A 23,121-nucleotide genomic window follows, 5' to 3' on the forward strand; every position below is an offset into this window, starting at 1 on the left:
GACGATGACGTGTTCCTTGGTCAGATTCGGCCTTCGTCAATATATGTAAATATCTCAACGAGCTCAATGCTAAAAGCATGTACTAATTTTTTTGAGGTCGGAAGGTTCAAATCTCTACTCCACGCCTGGGAGAGGTAGCTAAATTGGCAGTAAGTAGCCATGCTTGATCCTCCCATTTCATTTCTCTATTACAATACAGCTATGAATTATAAACAAATGGTGTTTGTGTCAGATACATGCATTGGATTATAAAGAAATTAGCATCAATAATGGTGGAGATAAGAAAGAGGCCGTGGGAGGGAGGCATGGCACGAACATTGCCGAATTATTTGCCTCTACAGATCCATTACTTAATTATAGTTAGATGAGTCTGAGATTCCTCGTGTCTCCCTCAGCCAAGTTATATAAATATGCTTCTCTGATGGCCAAAAGATGAAAGCAAGTTGAAACTGCTCTAGCTCTTCTGTAGTTCATTAGCTTCAGCTAAGGCTTTTGTAAAAAATGAATTCCTTTGCTACAAACTCAAAGAAATCATTCCACATCCGCTCTAACAGTTTGCCATCAAAGCCACATCCAGTCGTCACCGAAGTTGATGAACATCTCTGCAGATTGCAGGCCTCTGAAACCACTTCTTCATCTTCTTCTTTGTGCCAAAAACTTGATCGCCTTCAGGATTTGCATGGTTGCATTGATAAGTTGCTTAATTTGCCACTCACCCATCAAGCTCTTGTTGACAACAAATCTGTTGATGACTTGCTTGAAGGATCTCTCAAGCTCTTGGACTTGTGTTCTTTGGCTAAGGATGCATTGTCGCAGACGAAAGAGTCAGCACACGAACTCGAGTCAGTTTTGCGTAGAAGAAGAGGAGATGACATCGTAGGCAATGTTCAGAAGTATTTGAACTCGCGGAAGATGGTGAAGAAGGCAATCCAAAAGGCCTTGAAGGCCATGGAAAGAACAAGTTCCCAAAAAAGTGATGAAAGTTCAGAAATTGGTAGCTTGTTAAAAGAGGCAGAAGCAGTCACATACAGCAGCATTGAATCCTTGTTGTCATTTATAGCAGGACCAAAGTTGCCATCAAAGATCAGTAGATGGTCTTTGGTTTCCAAGCTGATGCAGCCCAAGAGAGTGGCTAGTAAAGATGAAGACACAAATGGAAATGAAGTAGAGATTGTTGATGCTTCATTATATTCAATCACCAGCCACAGTTCTAATTTCCTTGTGCAAGTTGAAGATGTGCAGAACTCGCTGAGGAAATTGGAGTCGAGTATTCCCGACCTTGAAGATGATCTTGAGAGTCTATATCGACGCCTCATCAAAAATAGAGTCTCGTTTCTTAACATCCTGAACTATTGAGGCTGAAAACTTAGATAATAGTTTCATGGCCAATTCCATCAGGATCCATTTTTGTCAAGTGTAAACACCACAGTACATATACAAATATCTTTTATAATTTCTTTCGCAATATGAATCAATCTTCTCTAGCTAACTTTAATTGTTGAGAATGTGAACAAAATCTTACATCAAATAGAAGTGATGATCTTTAGTATTAAGAATAATTAACTCCTTTAGTATGAGGCCTTTTGAGTTGAATCTAAAAATAAAGTCATGTTGACTTAATCCAAAGTGAACGATATAATGTCATGGAGATAAAGGACAATAACTAAACTTTTATTGTTTCAACCATCAAAGGATTGCAAACTGTTGGAGAAAAGGAAAAGGAAAAAGCTTGTGCTTCTCTTTTCCAAAGTGATTTTCCCTTGAGGCTTCAACTCTGGTATGTTAACCAGAGGTCAGTTAGTTAACCAAGATTACCTGGTTAAGCTTAAGTATTCAAATTGGCATTGCTGTCAAAGATTCCAATTGTCTCAACAATGGTGATAAGCACAATAAGCACATGGAAGATTGAGACTAGCTTTCATATAAAGTTATGCAGGTTGTCTTTCATTTAAGAGACAGTTTGACTCAATTATAAGTATAATAATGAAGCTAATCAGGATGTATCTTATAATGTAAGATCTAAATAATGAACAATGAGCTGATCTGATCGTGGGAGAGTCGGCACACACGTTGCCGAGATGTTATAGAAGACAGATTACTGATATGTAGGATGAAAGAAGATTCATGAAGATTTGGACCAATGTGCAAGTGTGAAGCAATCTTCTTGTCTCCACAGTGGCAAGCAAACTTAATCTTTTATAATATAAACAGATCTGAACTTGTTTAGTTTAATTTAGATGTGAGTTGGAGACTTGGTAGAGTGGAGACATTGACACAGCATTGTCTATAACCCATGGAAAATGCCTAAACATGTGCTGATTTCTAAAAGGTTGAAGGAGATGAGTTTCAAAATGTCTCCTCTTACTTACTGATATATATCAAGAAGATAAAGAGGGGAAACTACACAGAGTTAACTGATTGAGATAGCAGTTGGAGGACTGCTGAGGCTGTTGGATATTTGTAGCTAAACCAAGGATACTTTCAAGTGCAAATGAGGGAATATCTGTATGAACTCTGCTCGACCATTCGCTAAAGAACAAGGGCTGAAAACGGCCTGGAGATTGAGGTTATAAAGTGACTTCAGCCATGGTTAGGATGTTGATGGTTGTGGAATCAGTTAGTTTTGTGTGTTCCAATCGTTATTATGCCTTATTTTCAGGCAGGCAAGGTGAAGTTCAAGGCTTCTAGATGGTATTTAGTGCTCGAGTTCATGCAAAGCAAATAAGTGGTGTCCCAAGAATTGTCATGGGCATCGATTAGAAGGAGAGAAGATTCTTGTATAAGAGTAGGATGCTTTTTGGGTAAAATCTAAAAGCAAAGTCATGCTTTTCTTAAGGCACAAATCATCATGGAAATATGAAGAGAACAGTTCTCTTAAAAGGAAATAGGAGTAAGTTTAGATGAATTTGCTGGTGTGGATGCTACTTCAAACTCACATTGCTCATCAAAAGAGAAGCAAGTTCAATGACATCCTGTTTGATTGAGAATGTGAGCCAGAAGAGAAGTGGATTTATGCACAAAATATCTAGATCAAAGACTCGAGTTCCTTGTTTAGTTGTCTAAAATTTGGCCTGTTCCCTCCTTAACACACCAACTACATGAAAACACCAAAAATTGTGTATATAATACCACTTTCACATGAACAATATAAAAAACTTATAAAAAAAAAAAATTTGTGCAAAAATGATGGTTGACTTCGTGCTAAAAAAGGAACAAATTGTGCACATGCACATATATATAATTATGATAAACAATGCAAACACGTCTTTTTGTTTTTTCTAAAAAAATCAGCTCTCCCAACACCGCTCGTGCGTGGCAAATTTTGCGGATTACTCATAGCATATTGAAGAGATAAGAAGCTAATGACATGGTGGTGGGAGACATAGCAAGAACAATGCTGAGATATCATTAAGTGCAGCACTTAACCACTTCGATATTGAGAATAGAGGATGAATTCTCAATTTCCCCCATGTGTTAATGTGTGGAACAACTCCTTTGTCTCTATGAAGGCAGACCAGGCTGAATTAGTTTATCTTTCTAAAAGAGAATCATATGTATAATTAATGGCATTTGCAGTGGTTAGCTTGTTAATCAGCTGGATACTTGGTGGAGAGGAGACATTGCTTAAACAACGCTGAGCAGGTGGTTTAGATCCAAATCTCATTCATGTAAAGCAAATGAAATTCCAAATATCTCCTTGACTTACTGATATATATATATTGATTTGGAACTGGTTGAGGAACACAGCCTTGTCAAGCTACATCTTCCTTTCATCTTCAAGCCTCCCTCTCTCTTAAAACATGGCTGGCTTTCCTTCAAGCAAGAAAACCAAATACCACACTCGCTCGAACAGCTTACCATCGAGACCGCACCCTCTCATTTCACAATGTGATGAGCACTTGACTAGACTGAGAGATTTCGATTCCACTCCTGCCTCCTCGTCATCATCCATAAGCAAACAGCTAAGTGGCCTCGAGGATTTGCACGAATGTGTCGACAAGTTATATTTGTTGCCCTGCATTCAAGAAGCTTTTGTTAGACAGTGTGGAGAGAAATGGGTTGATGAGTTGTTGGATGGATCTCTTAGGCTGTTTGATATGTGCAGCTCAGCCAAGGATGCCCTGATCCACACGAAGGAATGTGTCCGTGAGCTCCACTCGGCCATTCGACGAAGATCCGGGATCGAAAATGAGGTTAAGAAATACTTGGCCTCCAGAAAAGTTGTCAAGAGGGCAATCCAAAAGGCCTTGGAAACTAATAAGAGCGTCGAAAGCAAATGCAAGGTAGCTTTGGATGAGAGTGACCGCGACACTACGGCCATGGTTAGCTTGTTGAAGGGAGTGGAAGCAATTAGTCTTAAATTTTTTGAGTCCTTACTTTGCCTTATCTCAGGGAAGAACACAAAGACAAAGTCTAGTTGGTCAATTCTTAGTGTAATGCACAGCAAGAGGGGAGTCTCTCCTGAAGTAGAAGCAGATGTCAATGAATTTGCCAATATGGACAATGCATTGAACTCTGTTTCATGCCAAAAGACAAGTAAATGCAAAGACATTCAAGTGGATGAGAATGTTTGTACCCAACTTGAAAAGTTGGAGCTAAGCGCTCTAGATCTGGAACAAACAATCGAGCGCCTGTTTCGGCGTATGATCAAAACCAGAGTCTCCCTCCTCAACATTCTCAGCAACTAGATGAAAATATTATGAATAGTGTACATGATATCAGATTCAGCAATGTAGATTTTTTCAGGAAAAGAATACACACATGTGCCTCTTGGCACAAATTTTGTACAATTTTGAGTTCATAATGATACTTCTTTTTGCAGTTCCACCAAATTTTTGAGCAAGAATCTTCTATTTTTATCTCAAATTAGTCTTGATCTGACGAAATCATGAAATAGAAAGCACAGTTAGACATGATATTGGTCATTTTCAGGGTGAAGATTTGGTCCAAATTAGATAATATCTGTAAAAATTGTTATGTTCAAGTAAGATTTGCAAACTTCTAACCATCAATTCGATTCCTGTAGTTGTTTTCAAATGCAACATGCCATCTAAAAGTTGGATAAATTTTGAAGTTTCATACATACAATACACATTGGGCAAAACATTTTGAGATGAAAAGGAAATAAAATTTACAGACAAGTCATGAGGGGCCACTAGAGGGAGATTAGAGACCAAAATTTATCTACAAACTATACTTTTTTTATTCTTGGCTATGGCCTGTTGCTCTGTCTAACCATTAGAAATTGAGCATACTGGCATATGGGGTCAAAGTTTGAAGCCAGGGACTGTTAAATTGGGTCCAAAATAGGTCTTGGGTCCAGTCTAAGCTCAGTTTTGGAACTTGGAGCTCAGTCAGTTGGTCCAGCCCTGGTGGAAGTTGCAAAGATTTGGAGGAAAATTTTGCCTCCTCTGCTTTCTCTTCCTTTCGTTCATTTATTGTGACTGCTACATCTAGTTCTTTCTTAAAAGTTTCATGGGTTGGGGTTACAGAAGGAACCATGCCTTCCTGTTGGCTGCAAATGGAAATGGTCTCAAATGGTGATGGAGGTGATGAAGAGAAAGCATGGAAAGTCTTAGCATCTTCCTCCTCCATGGCTGCCCTTTGCTCTAGCACTTTCAAGGAAGTTGCTTTCCTGTAGATTTTGCACAGTACCATGTCCTGCATTACAAAGAATGTAACCATGAATAAATGGATTGCAACAAGTCATAAGCACATTCAAAGTAAGATGAAGAGCAGGAGAATAAAGTTTAGTTTAGTAATGTTTAGTAATGTTCCTGTTTACTGTTTCTTGTTTTTGGATTTGAAGATACCTTTGGCAATGGAGAGTTATCGGGTAAACGGTATTCGTTCATGATCCAATCAGTCTTGCTTCCCCTAGTTGCTCTTCCCAAGTAGAACACAAGGGTCTTCCTCAATCCAATGAGTCGTTTCGGATTTGATAAACTGACAATTTTTCGGTCCGACCCGGTTGCTTTCCAGTAACCATTTTTAGTGGTTCTGTTAGGCCTCCCACCCCCACCTAGCTTCCTATCTCTTCGCACAAAAAAGTACCACTCTCTCTCTCCAATTCTTGCCAGTCCTATACACAAAAAACACAATAATTCACAACACATTTCAACCTCATTGAACCAAACAAAACAGTGAACAAATATCTTAATATAATACAAACCAGGCAACTCCCAAGGATCATGATGGTAGAGATTAAGAATTCCAATAGGATCAAACTGCAGCCTCTTGCCAGAAACCACACGTTTCAGATAGAAATCCAGAAGCTCTTCTTCTGTGGGGTGGAATCTAAATCCAGGAAGATCAGTTTCCCGTGTCATTTTTTTTTAGTTCAGCAGTTTCTGGTGGTTTTACTACAAGGTTTATGAAGATATTGGCCCATATGCAGACACTGAAGCTGAGGAAAGATATTTATAAGCCAATTTAAAGATGATACAACACAAAATCTTGGTAAGTTCTATAAAGTTTTGGCTGTTAAAGAAGACTTGAGACTTGGTCAAGAAACTTTAGAACAGAAAATTTGAGTAATTATTTAGGCACTTGGCAACAAAAGAGGGGGAAAAGAAAGGAAGAAAGTAGACCCCACACGGCTTCTTCTTAGGAATTCATTGATTTTTGGGTACTTTTGGTTCTTTGCCAAGCTTCTTACGTGGAAATTCTTGGTGGGAATTTACAGGGCAAGTTTCCAACCACAGAATTTTTTGTTGTTTTGTTTAAGGAGGAATATGGGAGTTTCAAATTTCAAAGGCAAAGAAAAAAAAAGGTTTTTTTTTTTTTTTCTTTTTTTCATCATTCAGCAAGTCTTGAGTCTCTTCAATCCTCAGTGTGATGCAACCTGTGCTTTGTTGAATCAGTCCTGTGAAGTTTTGGTCTTGGCTTGAATCTTGAAAGAATGTTGATCACTTTTCGTACGAAAACGAGACTCCGTTCAGACGATTTCATTTTTAGTTTTCTGTCTCATATTATGTTTGTTTCCTACAAACTTTTGATACATTTCTCTCATTATTCTTATGAACTTGTTAGTTTCCATTTTCAGTTTTCAAAGTTTTAGCTTATAGCAGTGTTTATAAACTTAATTTTAAAAAATATAACCAAAATGTAAAATAATTATGAAACACCACATTGGGTGACTTCAAGTTTTTTATTCTATCTAAAGAATTATATTAATTTTCTATAGGAGATGTAATTCTCTTCCAGTTTACACTAGAAATCGTTTCCAATTGGTATTTAAATACCTCACATTACTTTTGGAAACGGTGTTAGGCATTAGACAATTTTTTTTTAGATCAAAATGGCCGCTGAAGAAAAGAGATGAACAAATAATTAATTACTTTTGGTCACGGTATTAAATTCCTATTTATGAGGAGAAATTAAAAAAATATATCAACAAAATGCCTCCACTGTTGTTAAATAAAGCTTAGGGGTGTTCATGGAACAGGCGGAGACAGAAAGTCTTCCCCATCCCAGTTCCCACCCCCATTTAATCCCTCGTCCCCACAAAATTCTGCATGAAATTTTATAGGAATCGAGGAAAGGAGGATTTGTGACGTTCGAGTAGAGAGGGGAGGTTGGTAACTCAATCGTAAGAACTCTAAAATAGTGCACTCCTGGTTACTATATTCTGAAGTATGTGAGGGAGGACCAAACGTATTAAAAAGATTTGTGTTGTGTGTAGGCGGGACGGAAAATATCTTCTCCAGGAAAGAAAAAAGAGCTAAACCAACCGTTAAAGTCCAATCAGTTGGCCAGGATTTTTCATCAATTGGACCAAGTCTTTAAGAGAAAAATGGTTTTGAAAAAAAGAAAAAAATCTCAATAAAAAAACAAAAGAAAATCTTTACTCTTTTCTCTCTCATATCCCAAATAACTGACCATTCTATATCTTTTTAAAAAAGAAAAGTGAAAAAAAAAAAACAAAAATCAAAAGAAAAATTGATGATAAAATTTTGACTTGGAAGTCTTCTCTAATTATATATACACACACACACGAGAAGTCAAGTAAACGATAAGCCCTCACTTCCTCTCTCTCACTTTTGCCCAAACTTTTTTTTTTCTAACTTTTTTTTATCTTTCATTATATTATTTTCTTCTTTTGGCTTGTTAGATTTGTTTAATTGAGAGTGCATCTATAAAAAAAAATGTAAAAGTATTAATATGGTTTATCATTTTCTTAGTACAGATTAGGGATTCAATGACTGCTGTATTGACATTATAGTTTATCTTTATAGTAATACATTTTAAAAATTTATAATATATCAATACACGCATAGAATTAGAATTAGAATATTGTATTTACCTAACCCATTTTGGAATTAGAATTAAAAAATACTGATATCACGAATTATTTTATTAACCAATTTTTGTCGAGCAACATGACTCAAATGGTTAAGACATATGTTTTGGTTGAAGATTCGAATCTTTACCTCACATGTTCTTGAACTTAAAAAAAAACAAAAGATAGGGAAGGTCATTTAATTTATCATGAGTTTTTCTATATTTTCTATTTGGAAATCTTAAGGTTGTTTAATAATGTTTCCGTTTCTTATTTATCATTTCTAATTTTATTAAGAAATTTTAAGTATTTAACAACTATTTATATTTCTTGATTTTTAGAAACATTTTCAAAATTATTGGATAGAAATTTTGAAAACAACACAAGCTAGTTTCTTGTTTCTTGTGTTCTCATTTTCAATTTGTCCAAATATAAATAAAAATATTGTCTTATCATTTTTGAATTTAGAGGCATTATTAATATTGTTTTTTATAAAATTACACGCGGATCATATAGATTAAGCTACTGTGTCATAATGGTACAATGAGTACTTATCAATTATATTAAAATTGCTATAAAAAAATTATATTAAAAATTTCTTAACTCATATATTGACTCAAGCCCTTGCAAGTGTAGCCCAAGTGTCTTCTTGGCACAAAAAAAAGTGTTTTTAATGAAAACACTTTTGTTAAACAAAGAAACATTGCATTAAATAGAAATAATACCACATTAAAGTTACATCTGGAGAGTGGTGACCACACATCACCATCACAATCCACAAAGGAAAATAATGGTCCCAAAAGACATGGAAACAATCAGAAATTGGCACACTTGGCCAATAAAACAGCTTGTTTATTCATAAAAAATACTAGGAATATGAACAAATTTTAGCCCACTGAACACCTCATCAATGGAGAGATTCCCAAACACCCGACCACCATCCACCATCACATAAACTAGAGAGGAGGAAATAGCATCCCTGAAAATCGCCTCCACAACAGTAAAAGAGGTCTTTATTATATTTAGATCTATACTACTTACTTCTAGGAAAAAAAAACTACGAAAGAATCGGAACAAAGCAGAGAGAAAATATCTTCGAAAAAAACTCAAATTTAGAATGGAGAAAAACCCACACCTCTCACGAAGAGGAGAAAGAGAGGAGGGGAATAGACTTGTTTTAAGAGAGGATTGGGCGGGTGACGGGGGCTTCTGATCTTGCATTAATGAAATCAATTATTATATAATTAAGCACTTGGGGAAGAAAAATTAGTTAAATACGTTATGATATAAATTAAAATTTATGGGACTTTCAATGTCTCAGCACATTAGATATATGATGTCGTCATAAAATACATTTTCTTAGTACAGCAATTTGGGGATATAAGGATCGGATTGAGTCTCCGACCTCGAGAAAAGGAGTAATATATGTTAATTACTACTAAATTATGCTTATGTTGGCTTGTCATAAAATACATTATTACACCTCGACCTTTTCATTTTCATCTATCTATTATGTATATCACCGATATTCATATTACATGAACAAATCAAATTCCATCAAATATATATATATATATCAACATAATTCACATCTTTAAGAGTACATGAATTATCATGTGATTCATAAATTTGGCTTCCATGTGTTCACCACAGTTGAAAAGTGCTTATGTCTCTATACCTTCCCTACAAAACATTTTAAATAGTATGCATAGAGAGATCATTAGATAACTCAAACCCGTATCCACTTAAAGACTCGTTTGATAACATTTTTATTTCTTTGTTTATGGTTCTTCATTTTTAATAAAGAAAAATGAATTGTATGATCCCAACATCCATGAATTTAAGTAGGATAAAACAATCTTTTTATTTATGTTTTTGAACAACTTGGAAACGTAGAAAGAAGAAAGTTTTGGTTGTTTCTAAAATTAATTTCTATACAATTTTGAGAATGTTCCAAAAAAAATGAGAAACAAGAAACATAGTTAGTTGTAAAATGCTTAAATTCCTTAAGAAAATTAGAAACGAAAAACAAGAAGCCGAAATGTTACCAAGCAGCGTCTACGTAGTAAATCTAAAACTTACTTGCAAAAGGGTAAAAAATTTAAAATAGGATGTTGAGGGGAATAAAATGATCTTTACGAATATTTGTTTCATAAGTTAAGCTTGTGTAATTGGTCATGTTTGGTAATTGACATATATCTTTAATTAATAGGGTGTGAGTTTGATCTCAACATTATTTTCATCAATACGCACCAACACGAATAAACGTTTAAACCTTATAAACTATTAAAGATCCCACACGTAAAAGAAAAAGGGTAAGGTTTATTGGTACTTTTGAGTTGAGTTGTAGTTAATTTATCATTAACATGATATCAGAGTAGGGGTCGTGTTTCGAACTTTTCATTAATTAAAGAAACATTCAAATCATATAAACTAAATGTCTTTCTTGTCGTCTCCTAGAGCTCATAGAATCATAAAATGTGAAGGACTAAATTCTAAAACGTATAGAATTCTACACAAACACAAATAAACGTTTTCAAACCCTATAAACCAAAATGTCTCTCTTGTCGTCTCCTAAAGCTTACAGAATCATAAAATGGATGATTTGATTCTAAAATGTTATTGTACACCAACACGAATGAACATTCAAACCATATAAATCAAAGGTCTTTTTCATCATCTCCTAGAGCTTTTATAGAATCATAAAGTGAAGGGTTAAATTCTAAAACATTAGTCTATATACAAACGCAAACGAACATTCAAACCATATAAATCAAGTGTCTTTCTTGACGTTTCCTAGAGCTTTGTACAACCATAAAGAGAACATTATTCTACACAAACATGAACGAACCTTCAAACCCTGTAAACCAAATGTTTTTCTTATCGTCTCCTAGAGTTATAGAAACATAAAGTGGAGAACGTGATGTTGAGATATCCATACATGAACTAAATTTATCCAACCATCAACTTAAGCTTTTGGGTTGAGGGATGATTTATTCATCCTTAACAGTATCAGAACGAGAGGTCCAGTGTTTGAACTCCTACATTGTTGTTTGCTCCCTATTTATTATAATTTCCATTTGTTGAGTATTGTTGCAATTTTCCAATTAGCCTACAAGCGAGAGGAGAGTAATCCATACATAAATTAAATTTACCGAGCGAAAAAATGAGAGAAACCCTAGCTAGGGTTGAAGATGGGGTGTGGAAACTAGAGATGGCACAAGAGTCAAAAGGAAGATCCAAGAGAGAAATGGGATATGTGGGGTTAAAATCAGGTGTACGGACGAAGAGGAGAAGGGAATGGAGGAGACAGACAAGAGGAAGAAGATGGGGTTTGTCAGTGGGGAACCAAAAATATAAAATATATAAATGGTTTGGTGGGGAATGGAAGTTGGCAGTAGCTGATTTCAGTCTTCAGTGCAGTGATAGAGAGAATTAAAGAAGAGCTATAAGCCCCTTTTTCTCCTCTTCTTTTGTGTATAATTTATTTTAAACAGGGGAATGTGCATCATTTTCATCACCATTATTCACTTTGGCCCACTGTTTCACCATCATATGATCTCTCTCTCTCTATTCATCCCCACTTTATTTGTTGAGTGGTTGGTTGGCTGTGGGAACCTCTCAAAACCAAAACCCCTTCAACCCTTTCATTCCAAAATATATCACTTGTGAGGTTAAAGTTGTGTAATTGGTTTCATTTTATCTTAATAGGACAGCCAGTACAAAAATGAGTAATAACTCCACTAGGGACGGGTACGCTCTATCATTATATAAAATGCTCTGAATGTATAGCGTTGGCAGATAACTTCAATTTTGTCTCAAACATTTTGATACTTTCAATTTTGTCCCCACAATTTTCTTTTCTCGAAAAAATATATTTTTCATTCGAAGGAGTATGTGAGAAACAATACAACAAAAGATGAGATAAGCTACATATATAAATGCAGTCCAATTTAGACAAACGGTAGAGATAGCATAATTATAAAAAAGGGGCGACTTAGAGGACCACGAAGAAGATGCAGGTTTTGATGTCGTCCCAAAGTTGAGTTTTCGATTGGGAGGCTTCCAAAAAGGCACGGTCGTTTCTTTGCAACCAAGTATTTCTAAAGAATAGAGCCAAATACGTCTGCCCATAATACATATTCTTGTTGTTTGATAGAGAAATGTTCATGCACTCCTTTATCAAATCTTCAATATGAGCTGGGAGCGTAATGGAGATATTGAACGCTTGGAACAGTAAGTGCCATAAAGTAGATGTAAAAGGGCAGTGTATCAACATGTGATCTATCGTTTGTGAATTTCTTCTGAATTTTTTGTCCCCCACAATATTTCATTTTCTGTTGGAACATTTTAAAAAGGAGATTGTTAATGAAGACTTTTTACGAAAAAGTTTTACAGCATTAAGGACAAAATTGAAACTGAAACTCATACACCTCAAGGACATTTTGTATAATTTAGCCTATATAATTGAGTGCTTCTATTTTCTTGTCCTTGGTACAATTTCAAGTGAAATCTCTTTCCAACAAGGGATGGTTTTAAGCTGTGAGGATTACCGTTCAAAACGAACAATATCATATCATTGTGGAGATACGTGACATACTCGGAGTACCGTTGTCTTCAACACATCACTGGTGAAATGCTCTTGCCTCGTATCGCTAAATAATAGTTACACAAAGGTGGGCGGGAGCATGTTCACGGATCAACTCAATTTCAGGGCCGAACCTAAACCAAACTGAAACTAAAAAACAAAAACCACATCAAACCAACATCTTGGACGCTCGTTTGAGGTTTTGGACTCTAATATCATATTAATATTCATGATATTCATCTCAAAATCAATTAACAATCAGAACTTTGAAGGACAAAGACACCGAAGAAACAGTGGCTGCTGCCCGCCACTGTGTCATCATTGCCATTATGGTTTAACAAAAAAAACATGGAAATTAAGACTAGGAGACCACCACACCAAGTTGACAATAAGAGACAGGAAAAAGGGTCCCCAGTTAAGGTCACGTTGCCCCAAAAAACAAGGACCCTTCTGCCTGGACATACCTTCGTTTAGGGTTTGTTCACTCCAGGAATAGAGCTTTACGTGTCTTTCATGGACCCAAGTCGCAACCGTAGGGTACAACAAAACTACCCCACTTTCAGTTCCCCTTTTCATAAAGGAGCTGCCCATCATGCTTATCAGTTATCCCCACCCACATGTTTGAGGGGCATGCCCTTTATCCTCTATGCTATTATCGCTCCATTTCTGTCTGTGAACACAAAATCTCACATCAGCCAAGATCGAGAAAAAAAATTGTTATATATTGGTAAATATAGAACATTCTGGGTGAAGTCAAAAACAAATTCATGCATGTTTAAGTTTAAAGTGTAGATGACATCATATCATTATGAAAGTATAGAGAGATTAATTAGATATCGTGACATTTTTGTGTAACCTAGAGTTGTGAAATCAGAAACAACCTAGCTATATGTCTATATTATATCATATCATCGTGAAAATAGCAAAAAAGTGTGGAGGGTGAGGAGTTGCCATAGGTTCATCTTAAATTAAAAAAAAAAAACTATATTAAAAGACTTCCTAAAGTTTTAGAATTGAAAGGTTATTGTAGCAGGCACTGAATCGTGAATTTTTTCCATTCGTGATTGATCTTAATTTGGTTTTCGTGGATTCCGCTGTGATACTACAATACAAGAGGTTAGTATCCTATCCCACGAAAAATCCAACAGTTATATATATAAACAAAAATTTGGAATATAAAATTCTTCCCACCCCTAAAAATTTCTTGCGTTAAAGTTACAAACATATAGATTTTCCTACCTCTTACGATATGGAATATAAAATTTTAGGTTTCGTTTGGTACCTATTTTATTTTTTGTTTTTCTAGTTTGCAAATTAAGAAAAAAGTTTTCAAAATTTTGTTTTCATATTTTTGAAATGTGGTTAAGAATTCAAATGTACCGTACCCAAAAATGAGCTTAAATTTCCAATAATAAAAAGGTTAAAAACAATAATAATTTCACTGTAAAAAAAATTTCAAGCCATACGAGCCTATAGAAAAGAATGTGACCCAAATAATGCTTTTATATTACATCTGATTCTATTAATATATTGTGTTCTTGTTGTTAATTAATCAAGCATTGGATCTCTATAAAGAATTAATCTCAAGCAAATTTGATATAGACAGCCAAGAAATGTTACACATGATCTTCTAAAACATATGCTGTGGCAGAAAAAAAGACAGAAATTAAATTTTGTTCATCTCTCAATAACTCATCAAGCTATTAATTGCCAAATTGAACAAATTTCAAAAAATTTTCGAATTGCAAATTGGCAAAATGCGACAAACACAAGCCCAAGTTGGGGTAAACGATTATCTCTCAGATGATCACTTTGAATATGAAGTTTCAATCTCTCTCTTTTTCTTTCTTTCTTTCTGCAAATTTTGCAGCAGAAAATGCTTTTTCAGAAAGCACAGAGAAAGCAGCCACAGGCTACAGTTTCAAAAAAACAAATATCTCTGTCTCTGCCAAAAGGCAAAAAAAAAAAAGAAAAAAAGAATGCTGATATTGCTCTAGTGGTAGTACTACCATTGATGCTCAATCATCAGCTCTCTCAAACGTAAACAACCTCAAAACCATTCATTCCAAACACATCAAACTTACGCGAGATAAGGTGGAAAATGCCGATGAACTCCACATCATTCTTAAACGTTACGACATGGCTCGAAACATGGCACAATTGTTTTGGAGTTTGATTCTATATAATCTTTTTGTACACGGAGAGCAATATCAAAATACAAGCCAAGAGAGAGAGGCAACTTCTAGTTTGGGCCATTTCTGAATTTTCCATATCGGTTAAGGAATGATTGATGTGAGAGAAACCCAAAATCAAATCAAAGGCAAGACGATTAAACCCAAAAAAAAAAAAAGACTAAAAAAATAAACCCTTTTTCCAGTTTTTTTTTCTTTCATGTCTCTTGTTTTTCTAGAGAGCTATTTGGGTCTGCATTTTGGTGGCACTAAACCCCACTGGTGGCTGTGGCTGCTGCTGCTCAACCTCCCACAATGCCTTGGCTATAACCCCATCGTGCACAGGTACATACTCCTATCTCAGCCAAGAATAGCGTTAATCATCATAACCAAACACCCCACACACAACAGCATATAATAGTTAAAATATTATTTAAGTCCCCACGTATTCCACGACTTTCAAATGTCTAAATTTAGTCTTACGAATAGTCTCTACTGTTAATTACAACATCTCTTAACTCGTAGTTCAAAAAGTCTATAAAATATGTTTATAGGGATTTCATTCCCACCCTTCTTGGAGGTGCAAGGACTAATTTAATAAATTCAAGAGTATATGAACTAAAATGGAATAAATTTCAAAGTTCGAAACCAAAATAGTATTTTACCCTGTGTATATTATTTTTCCATTCATGAGAAAGAAAAAGGAAAGGAACTTCATTTTTTTCACCTCAAGCTTCTGAACAAGTTCTTTGGCGTTTGGAGCAGAAACTATGATACCACGTTGAGATGGCTTTATGAAGCCATCGTCCACAGCTTTGTCAATGAACGTTAAAAGATAGTTATAGTAACCATCAACATTCAGCAAACCCACCTAGAAAATAAGTACAAATTAAAAAAAATGGAAAAATGGAAAAGAACCATGTAAAAATGAAAGTAATTCTCTGTTTTTAGAAATTATGTTGTTTTTTTTTCTTTTTTTTTTTTGACATTTCTTTAGTAAAATTTTCACTAAAACATATCTGAATTCTTAACAAAATTTCAAAAATCACTGGATAAAACAAGGAAACACATGGATGAACGTAGCATTTCGAATCTTTACTTTTAAAAACAGAAAATCAAAACGTTATCAAATATGGTGTTAGTTTATGTTACTGAACTGGCTTATCATGAATCCCAAGTTGAGCCCAAGTGATAACTTCCAATAACTCTTCCAAAGTCCCATAACCACCTGATGAATGAAAAACCAAACAAAAGTCGTGATCGGTGTAAAATCATCCGCCACATTATTTCGATATTTTCTGAGTTTTAGAGAGAGAGAATTAAGGAGGAGGAGAGAGAGACCTGGAAGAGCTATAAAACAATCAGAATGGCGGGCCATTTCTGCTTTCCTTTCGTGCATGTCGGCCACTGGCTTTACCTCCCCAACTGTTTCGCCAGTTAACTGTAAAAAACTAAAAACAATAAATTTCTAATCCCTCAAAGTTCCAAACTTCATAAGCCAAAAAACCAAACTCAGAATCCAGAAACCAAATTAAACCTCTTTGCTCATCAGGGTCCTCGGTATTATCCTGCAAAACCAATCCACTAAATCAAAAAGTTCGAAACGAAGAAACTAAAAACGAAATAGTTATCAAATTACCCGATGACTTCTCGTCCACCTCGATGAACAGCTTGAGAAACCAAACCCATGAGCCCAATGCTCCCACCACCATAAACAAGGTCCAATCTCCTTGCAACCTTCACACAAACACACAAATCAAAATCCCAAACAAAACCCACAAGAGAAAAACGAAACTTTATGAGAATTACCAGCTCATGAGCCAATTCAATGGCGGCATCTCTATAACAATCCCTCTTCCCAGTACTACTCCCACAGAAAACACAGACCCTCTTGAATCTAGACTTGGAGAGCTTAACGGCGTCGTTTTTGACCTCCATTATTCCTTCTTCTTCTGCCTCTTGTTCTTCAAAGTTGAAGTTTTTATATAATGGAACGGAGGGGCAGTGGCAAAAGAGAGAGACTGTGACTGTGACTGTGACAGTGACAATCCCCATGATTACACGTGTCGCGATGTGGTTAGAGGGGGAGAGAGATGTGTAGGGTGGGGTCAGTGAGGTTAGAGTCATCTTCTGAGGACGCCATTAATGCACGCAATCATAACTTTGGTGGGCTTAAACACGTGCAGAGGCCTCTCTCAATTTCTCTCTCTGCAAAATTAGGGTTTTTTTGATTTAGGGGATAGGGGATTAGGGCCAGCTTTTGGGGAGTATGGTCTAATCAAATGGAATTAGATCAAAAAGGTGACACAAGTGAATGAAGAGGCAACGAGAGCTAAATACTCAATCATACAATTAGAATTAGGGTTTCACAGTGTGACTTATTATTACTCCAATTCCCTTTCTTTTGTCCTTGGTTAAAGAGAAAAAAAAAAGAAGAAGAAGAAAAAACTTGATGAACATAAAAGGTAAAAGTAAAATTGCCATTTTAGTCCATATGGGTTATATCTTATTTCAGTGTCTGTGAAGTTTTGAAATGCTCCTTTTGTATTATCTTTGGTTTGATTTTAACAAAGGAATGACATGACATAGAATAAAATAGAATAGGATAGTGTATTAATATTATATCAATGTGGGTACCAACGTAAATCTAACTCAACGGTTAAGATATTTTACAGAGAAGCTGAGGTTCAATCTCACCCCATTCGTTGTATTGAAAAAATATATATAGTGTAAAGTTTAGAGATTAAAATGATTGCTTTTTAATAGATGGGGTGACTAATGGTGTTTTAAAAATTCATATGGTAAGTTGCTTTCTTATATGAATGTTTACTAATTTGGTTTTTGTTTTTTTTTTATTTTTGAAAATTAACCGCACTTTATTTCTTTGGTATTTACCTTTCTAAAAACATTTTAAGAATTTAAACAAATTTTGAAAAGTAGAAAAAACCTTGTTTTTATTATTGAAATTTGGATAAAAATTCGAATGTATCTAACAAGAAAGGTAAGAAACATATAAATAAATCATAGAGAAGTGCATTTTACAACTCCTGTTTAATTCATAACAAATTAGGAGCTCTAGAAGTTCGACGCTACATACCTATAACGTAAATTCACGTAACTTATACCAAATCGATTTTACTCGGTTTGCGGCTAAACTTAATTTGTGAGTCAAAATTACTGGTCATGAAACAACAAAACATTATAATCCTTACATCTTAGCCAAGAATATACAATAGAATAGAGAGAAATAAAGCCTAGGAAGAGGCATAGGCATAGGCATTGTTTTGGGTTTAGGGTGTGGGAGAAGAAACAGTTCAAGAGAGGCTTAGAAAGAAACAGCCTTTTTATTAGCCACACAGAAAAGCAATAATCTTGACACAAGAAAACTGGTTTTAATTTTCTCCAATTGCAGAGCCCAAAATGAAAAGGGAAAAGAAAACCCATTCACATTTCCAAATTGGCTTTAACAAGAAAACAGCTGATTTGGCAGAGATATTGAGCTTTTCCATGCAAAACAGACAGCCATGGAGAATGAAAGCAAAAATAAAAAGAAACCCTTTTTTATTTTTATTTTTAATGTTTTTTTGAAGAAGAAGACAAATTTTAAAGCAGTGGGGAGGAGGGGCATTTGTCTGCAAAATGTTACATCATCTCCTTCCTTTACAATCATTAGCTATGATTACTAGATATCACCTCTAGCTTTCTTCTGCTTTGAATTCTATATATGATAAGGGTAAAAATAATAATAAATTTTTAATATCCTATGCTTTCCATTTCTTTGCATTCTTCTATTAAATTTTGAAAAAAAAACTTGATGAGAGGAACCTCCTCTTCCATTCTATTAAATATTTTGAAACTCATTATTTTTCTTAATTCTTTTTTCTTTTTACATTTCTCCTGTTAACTTTAAAGAATCAAGTTTTTTCATTAAATTTTAGACTCACATAAGTGTTACAAATTTTAACATTACTACTTTGTCACTAGTTCTGATAGAAAGTAATGATAAAATTTTAATAATAATAATAATTGTTGATGCAGAAATTTGACATCCTGGGATTCTGCCAAATTCGCACAAATCTTCTAGAATATAAAATGGATCGACAAGACCTGCAAAACAGATAGCACTATATACCGGTGTGACTCTTGTCACACAGACTCCGATGGTTAAGTCAGAATCGGAAGAATCGGAGTAGTAGCCAAGAGTAGAGATTCTTTAAGTTTGACTTAGTTCCCTATTTATAGAAGTTGAATCCTGATCCTAATTCGAATCATGATACATGTAGGAAATCTGGTTATCTGAATCTAGGAACATCTTCTCCTGAATCAATGTCTATCTTCTCTTTTTAGAAATTTTTTATTTTTATAACCTTTCCAAAAATATCTATCAACATCGACGACATCTTATGGATATTTTTGTCGACATGTCTATGGTATTAAAATCTCGATATTTTGCCAAATGGAGCATAGTTCAACGGTAAATGTTATATATCTACAACTAAGTGGTTGTGAGTTCGATCATCCATCTCGCATGTTGTACTAAAAAAAATCTCAATATTTTAATCCACATTCACATTTAAAACTTTGAAACCCACCATTTTTTTTAAATACTTAGAGGAGCTTACTTGGCTTTCACTACCCACCAGTTATTTAATAAGTAGGAAAGGAAATGCATAAAAAGTGATTTTTTTTTTCTAATGCTTCTTTCTCAAAAGACAAAAAAATTGTACAAACATAATGCTGAAAAGACATCTATTTTATAATTCATTGAACCCCACATAAAATACTTTTAACAATTTTTCAAAAGAAAATAACATTTGCAACACTTTATTTCATATTAAGACAAGGATTACAATTCTTTTTGAAGTTCAAGGTAAATGAATTACAGCATCATCTATCTAAATTTAAGATGCAACTCAAATGAAATTAAAAGTTTGAAAGTAAAAATTGAACCTTTTTTTCTCAAATGAAAAAATCCCAACTTTTTTAGAGGGGTTTTTGGTTTGGTTGAGTGAAGAGTAAAATTTAGAGTCAAATCAGTGATTAGACGAAGCTGTGACACGACTGTGAGAGCGTTTACGTGTACCATGATTATTAACTTCTTGTAACCGGCCGGAGAAAAGCCGATGAAGTCGCCGGCGGTGAGCTTTCCGGCCAGAGAATTCACATCCAAATGGCGTACGTTGTTTTGAACTTTTGATGATAATGATGGCATTGGAAGCAGAAGCACTTAATATGAGCATTTAACGAAGCCCTTTTTTCCCTTCTTCCCCAGTACGGCCATTCACTGCATCTCTCCCATACTTCTTCTTCTTCTTCTTCTTCAATTCTTCCATGGTCCCAAATCGTGTATAGTAAAATGTACTTTTTTTTTTCCTTTCTGTATTTTTAGTTCAACCAAGGGCTGGGGTTCTATCTCCTTGGGAAGCTTTTTAAGTAGCATTTTGACCAGATGAGTTGTACTCGTGTCGGGATCGTATAGTAATATTTATACTTTTCACGTGATTTAAATTTTGTCGGGACCAAAAAATTATAAAACGTTTTTATAGCGTTAGTATTGTTTATCTATCCACTTTAAAATTTCGATTGGTTTTCTTCTAGTACATTTTACGTAATACTAAACCTTTATAGTTTTCACGTGGTTTCAATTTTGTCGGGACCAAAACATTATAAATTGTTTCTATAGCGTTAGCGTCATTTATCTTATCCACTTTAAAATTTCAATTGATTTTCTTCTAATATATTTTACGTAATACTAAATCATGATATAATTGGTTGACATATCGGCTCGTTGTAATGTAGTTAGAGAACTTGATAGGTAAGTACAAGAATGACGTGAGATTTAATCAACTTTGACCCAATTGAAATTATATGTAAAAGTATAGAGAACCGCATTTTCGCATTTTGTAATTTAACATAAAAATAAATATTACAATTTAAATTTGGATTTCTTTTTTTAAACAAAGGTAAGAATGGGGATTCAATCATAACATCTTTTAATAATGATAGGTGTTTTGTTCGTTGATTATGCATGAAGGATTCAAATGAGTTTTTATATTAATTAATTTTTTAAGAATTCCAATGTTTATTATTATTATTGCGCGAAAGGGAGTTGAAACTTTAAACCTGAAAAAATAGTTAAAGTGTATTGGTATGGTTAGGGGGAATTTGAAATGCTTTTTGTTTTCAATCTTTTAGAAATGTATATAGTTTTATGATAATTGTGTTTTTTTTCGTTACCATTTTTAAGAAATATTTTCGAAATTATGTAGAAATTTTAAAAACAAAAAATAAAATTTTTTATTTCTTGGCCATGTTTTCACTTTTTTTCCAAAACATATAAAAGATGTAATTTTATCTTTTTTTTTTACTTGTAAAAGACATAATAAACATTAGCATACAAATTTTGATATTAATTTGAAGATTAATTTTAATAAAAAATTTCATGTTTTCAATTTAAATTTTTAGAAAACAAGAAACATATTTCTATTTATTTTTTAATAAAAATAAAGAAAAAGACAATAAATAATTATCAAAACTTAATAATATATTTCTTGATTGGAAAAAACAAACAAAAATAACAAGAAACAAAAATGATACCAGTACATGCGTGTATTGTGTGTGACTGTCAACGTCAATAAATGAATAGATATTTTTATGGTTAAACAATGTTCATATTTAACAGTTCAACCCACCATCTTAAACCTTACCCTTTATTCTACTTTTAAAGAAATTAAAAAAAAGGTCATAAAATTTAAAATAAATTAAGAAAAAAGAAAAAAAAAAGAGAAAATGAATAGGGTGTAGTAGGATTTAGCCGTATGACTAGGCGGGGCTTCTTGTCGTTTGGTCACCATACAACCTTATCAACATTGGGAACGTTGATATTCAAAAAGTAATAATTTTATTTCCTTTCATAGATAAACAAATGTGAGTTTTTTTTTTTTTTTTAATATAACATTGATTCACGTGAAGGTTTAAGGTTTTAAGTGATATAATTATTAATTTAGAGTTTAAATTGATTTAATATTGAGTTTTTTTTCCTAATTTTTGTTAATTTAAAAATGAAATAGTCACGATATTTAAAATTTAGAACCTAATGGAATGTCCAAAATTTTTTTATCTATCCAAATCTAGATCAATTCCAACAAAAGACATTTCTATGCCAGATGTGTCCTGAACCAAATTTATGATGAACTAAAATTGAATTATAAACAAATGTTACATTATCAATTTGGTCTATCTGGATTGAGATTGGTTCCAATTTGGTAGTTTTAGATTACAATTTTCAATTTGTTACGGCATTACAAATTGTTCATGCAATAACCGACACATTTTCTATTTATATAAATGAGATGATGTTTTTTTATTTGACAATATAGTTTTATTTTTCCAAGTAAAAATTCTTATGTGAATTCTTACATGAATTCTCCGCACAAGCTCTCAACACTCATTAAGATTTTTCCATTTTCTCTACTGCCCATTTACTCCCATCCTAACTTTTAACTTAGATATCAAAGTACACTCAGCTGAACATCATACCAATATTAGATTTTTACGTATAGGTGAATTCTTGTTAGGAGTCAAAGACGTACGAATGGAGTCAAAGACGTACGTGACACTCTCATTATACTTACGTGATACCTACCTATAAATCGACATCAACAATTTAAGTAAGCAAATTTGATGATTTAAAATGACACTGATTAAGATGTATTAGTAATTTCAATTAAAAGTCAGAAGTTGGAACTTCAAATCCCACCACACAGCTGCTCACTTTTTGAGCTAAACATAAAATAAGCAAATCTTCCATTGAAATGATAATTCCTTACAAAGTTGAATTATTTTTTTTTTTTAAACAGCAAAGTTAAAATTATTAAAAGAATGGTATGCATATTTTTAGGAGAATGAATAATTTAATATAGTTGTCACAATGTTACTATCGCTTTATATGATAAGATGTATGGTAAAAAATATTTTATTGGTTAAGTATATGTAAAAGAAAGAAAGAAAAAGAAAACTCCTAGAAGATAATTTGGTTCTAGAAAAAGAAAAATATTTTGTTAAAAGATGAAAATAGATAT

General features: G+C 33.8%; 4 protein-coding genes across 4 annotated transcripts; 2 read left to right on the forward strand and 2 right to left on the reverse strand.

Moving 5' to 3' along the window:
* The first annotated feature begins 109 nt into the window (after positions 1-109).
* Positions 110-1,555, forward strand: LOC111007751 (uncharacterized). Its single transcript, XM_022280220.2, has one exon. The coding sequence runs from the start codon at positions 502-504 to the stop codon at positions 1,354-1,356; it is 855 nt and encodes a 284-aa protein (XP_022135912.1). The 5' UTR covers positions 110-501; the 3' UTR covers positions 1,357-1,555.
* Positions 1,556-3,271: 1,716 nt separating this feature from the next.
* On the forward strand, positions 3,272-4,894 carry LOC111007752 (uncharacterized). Its single transcript, XM_022280222.2, has one exon. It carries the CDS (start codon positions 3,801-3,803, stop codon positions 4,686-4,688), a length of 888 nt encoding a protein of 295 aa, XP_022135914.1. The 5' UTR covers positions 3,272-3,800; the 3' UTR covers positions 4,689-4,894.
* Positions 4,895-5,026: 132 nt separating this feature from the next.
* On the reverse strand, positions 5,027-6,443 carry NAC036 (NAC domain containing protein 36). Its single transcript, XM_022280006.2, has 3 exons — positions 6,173-6,443; positions 5,814-6,082; positions 5,027-5,661 (listed from the first exon to the last, which is right to left on the reverse strand). The coding sequence occupies exons 1-3, from the start codon at positions 6,327-6,329 to the stop codon at positions 5,239-5,241; spliced, it is 849 nt and encodes a 282-aa protein (XP_022135698.1). The 5' UTR covers positions 6,330-6,443; the 3' UTR covers positions 5,027-5,238.
* An 8,507-nt stretch (positions 6,444-14,950) lies between these two features.
* LOC111007899 (cytokinin riboside 5'-monophosphate phosphoribohydrolase LOG5) lies at positions 14,951-16,992 on the reverse strand. The gene is made up of 7 exons (XM_022280440.2): positions 16,850-16,992; positions 16,680-16,777; positions 16,578-16,608; positions 16,382-16,481; positions 16,198-16,268; positions 15,768-15,911; positions 14,951-15,395 (listed from the first exon to the last, which is right to left on the reverse strand). The coding sequence occupies exons 1-7, from the start codon at positions 16,976-16,978 to the stop codon at positions 15,276-15,278; spliced, it is 693 nt and encodes a 230-aa protein (XP_022136132.1). The 5' UTR covers positions 16,979-16,992; the 3' UTR covers positions 14,951-15,275.
* Between the last annotated feature and the right edge of the window lie 6,129 nt (positions 16,993-23,121).

Source organism: Momordica charantia (genome assembly GCF_013281855.1).
Source record: "Momordica charantia cultivar OHB3-1 chromosome 4 unlocalized genomic scaffold, Mcharantia_2.0 BLBB01000004.1, whole genome shotgun sequence".
Taxonomy (NCBI): domain Eukaryota; kingdom Viridiplantae; phylum Streptophyta; class Magnoliopsida; order Cucurbitales; family Cucurbitaceae; genus Momordica; species Momordica charantia.

Bases quoted from the DNA above. Each gene is read 5' to 3' on its own strand.
- LOC111007751 (XM_022280220.2), top strand. From the start codon at position 502: ATGAATTCCTTTGCTACAAACTCAAAGAAATCATTCCACATCCGCTCT.
- LOC111007752 (XM_022280222.2), top strand. From the start codon at position 3,801: ATGGCTGGCTTTCCTTCAAGCAAGAAAACCAAATACCACACTCGCTCG.
- NAC036 (XM_022280006.2), bottom strand. From the start codon at position 6,329: ATGACACGGGAAACTGATCTTCCTGGATTTAGATTCCACCCCACAGAA. The intron at 6,083-6,172 runs GTTTGTATTATA...TTTTGTGTATAG, and splicing joins TGATCCTTGGGAGTTGCCTG to GACTGGCAAGAATTGGAGAG. The intron at 5,662-5,813 runs GTATCTTCAAAT...TTTGTAATGCAG, and splicing joins ATAACTCTCCATTGCCAAAG to GACATGGTACTGTGCAAAAT.
- LOC111007899 (XM_022280440.2), bottom strand. From the start codon at position 16,978: ATGGAGGTCAAAAACGACGCCGTTAAGCTCTCCAAGTCTAGATTCAAG. The intron at 16,482-16,577 runs GTTTAATTTGGT...AGTTTTTTACAG, and splicing joins GGACCCTGATGAGCAAAGAG to TTAACTGGCGAAACAGTTGG. The intron at 15,396-15,767 runs GTGAAAAAAATG...TGGCTGAGATAG, and splicing joins AACTTGTTCAGAAGCTTGAG to GAGTATGTACCTGTGCACGA.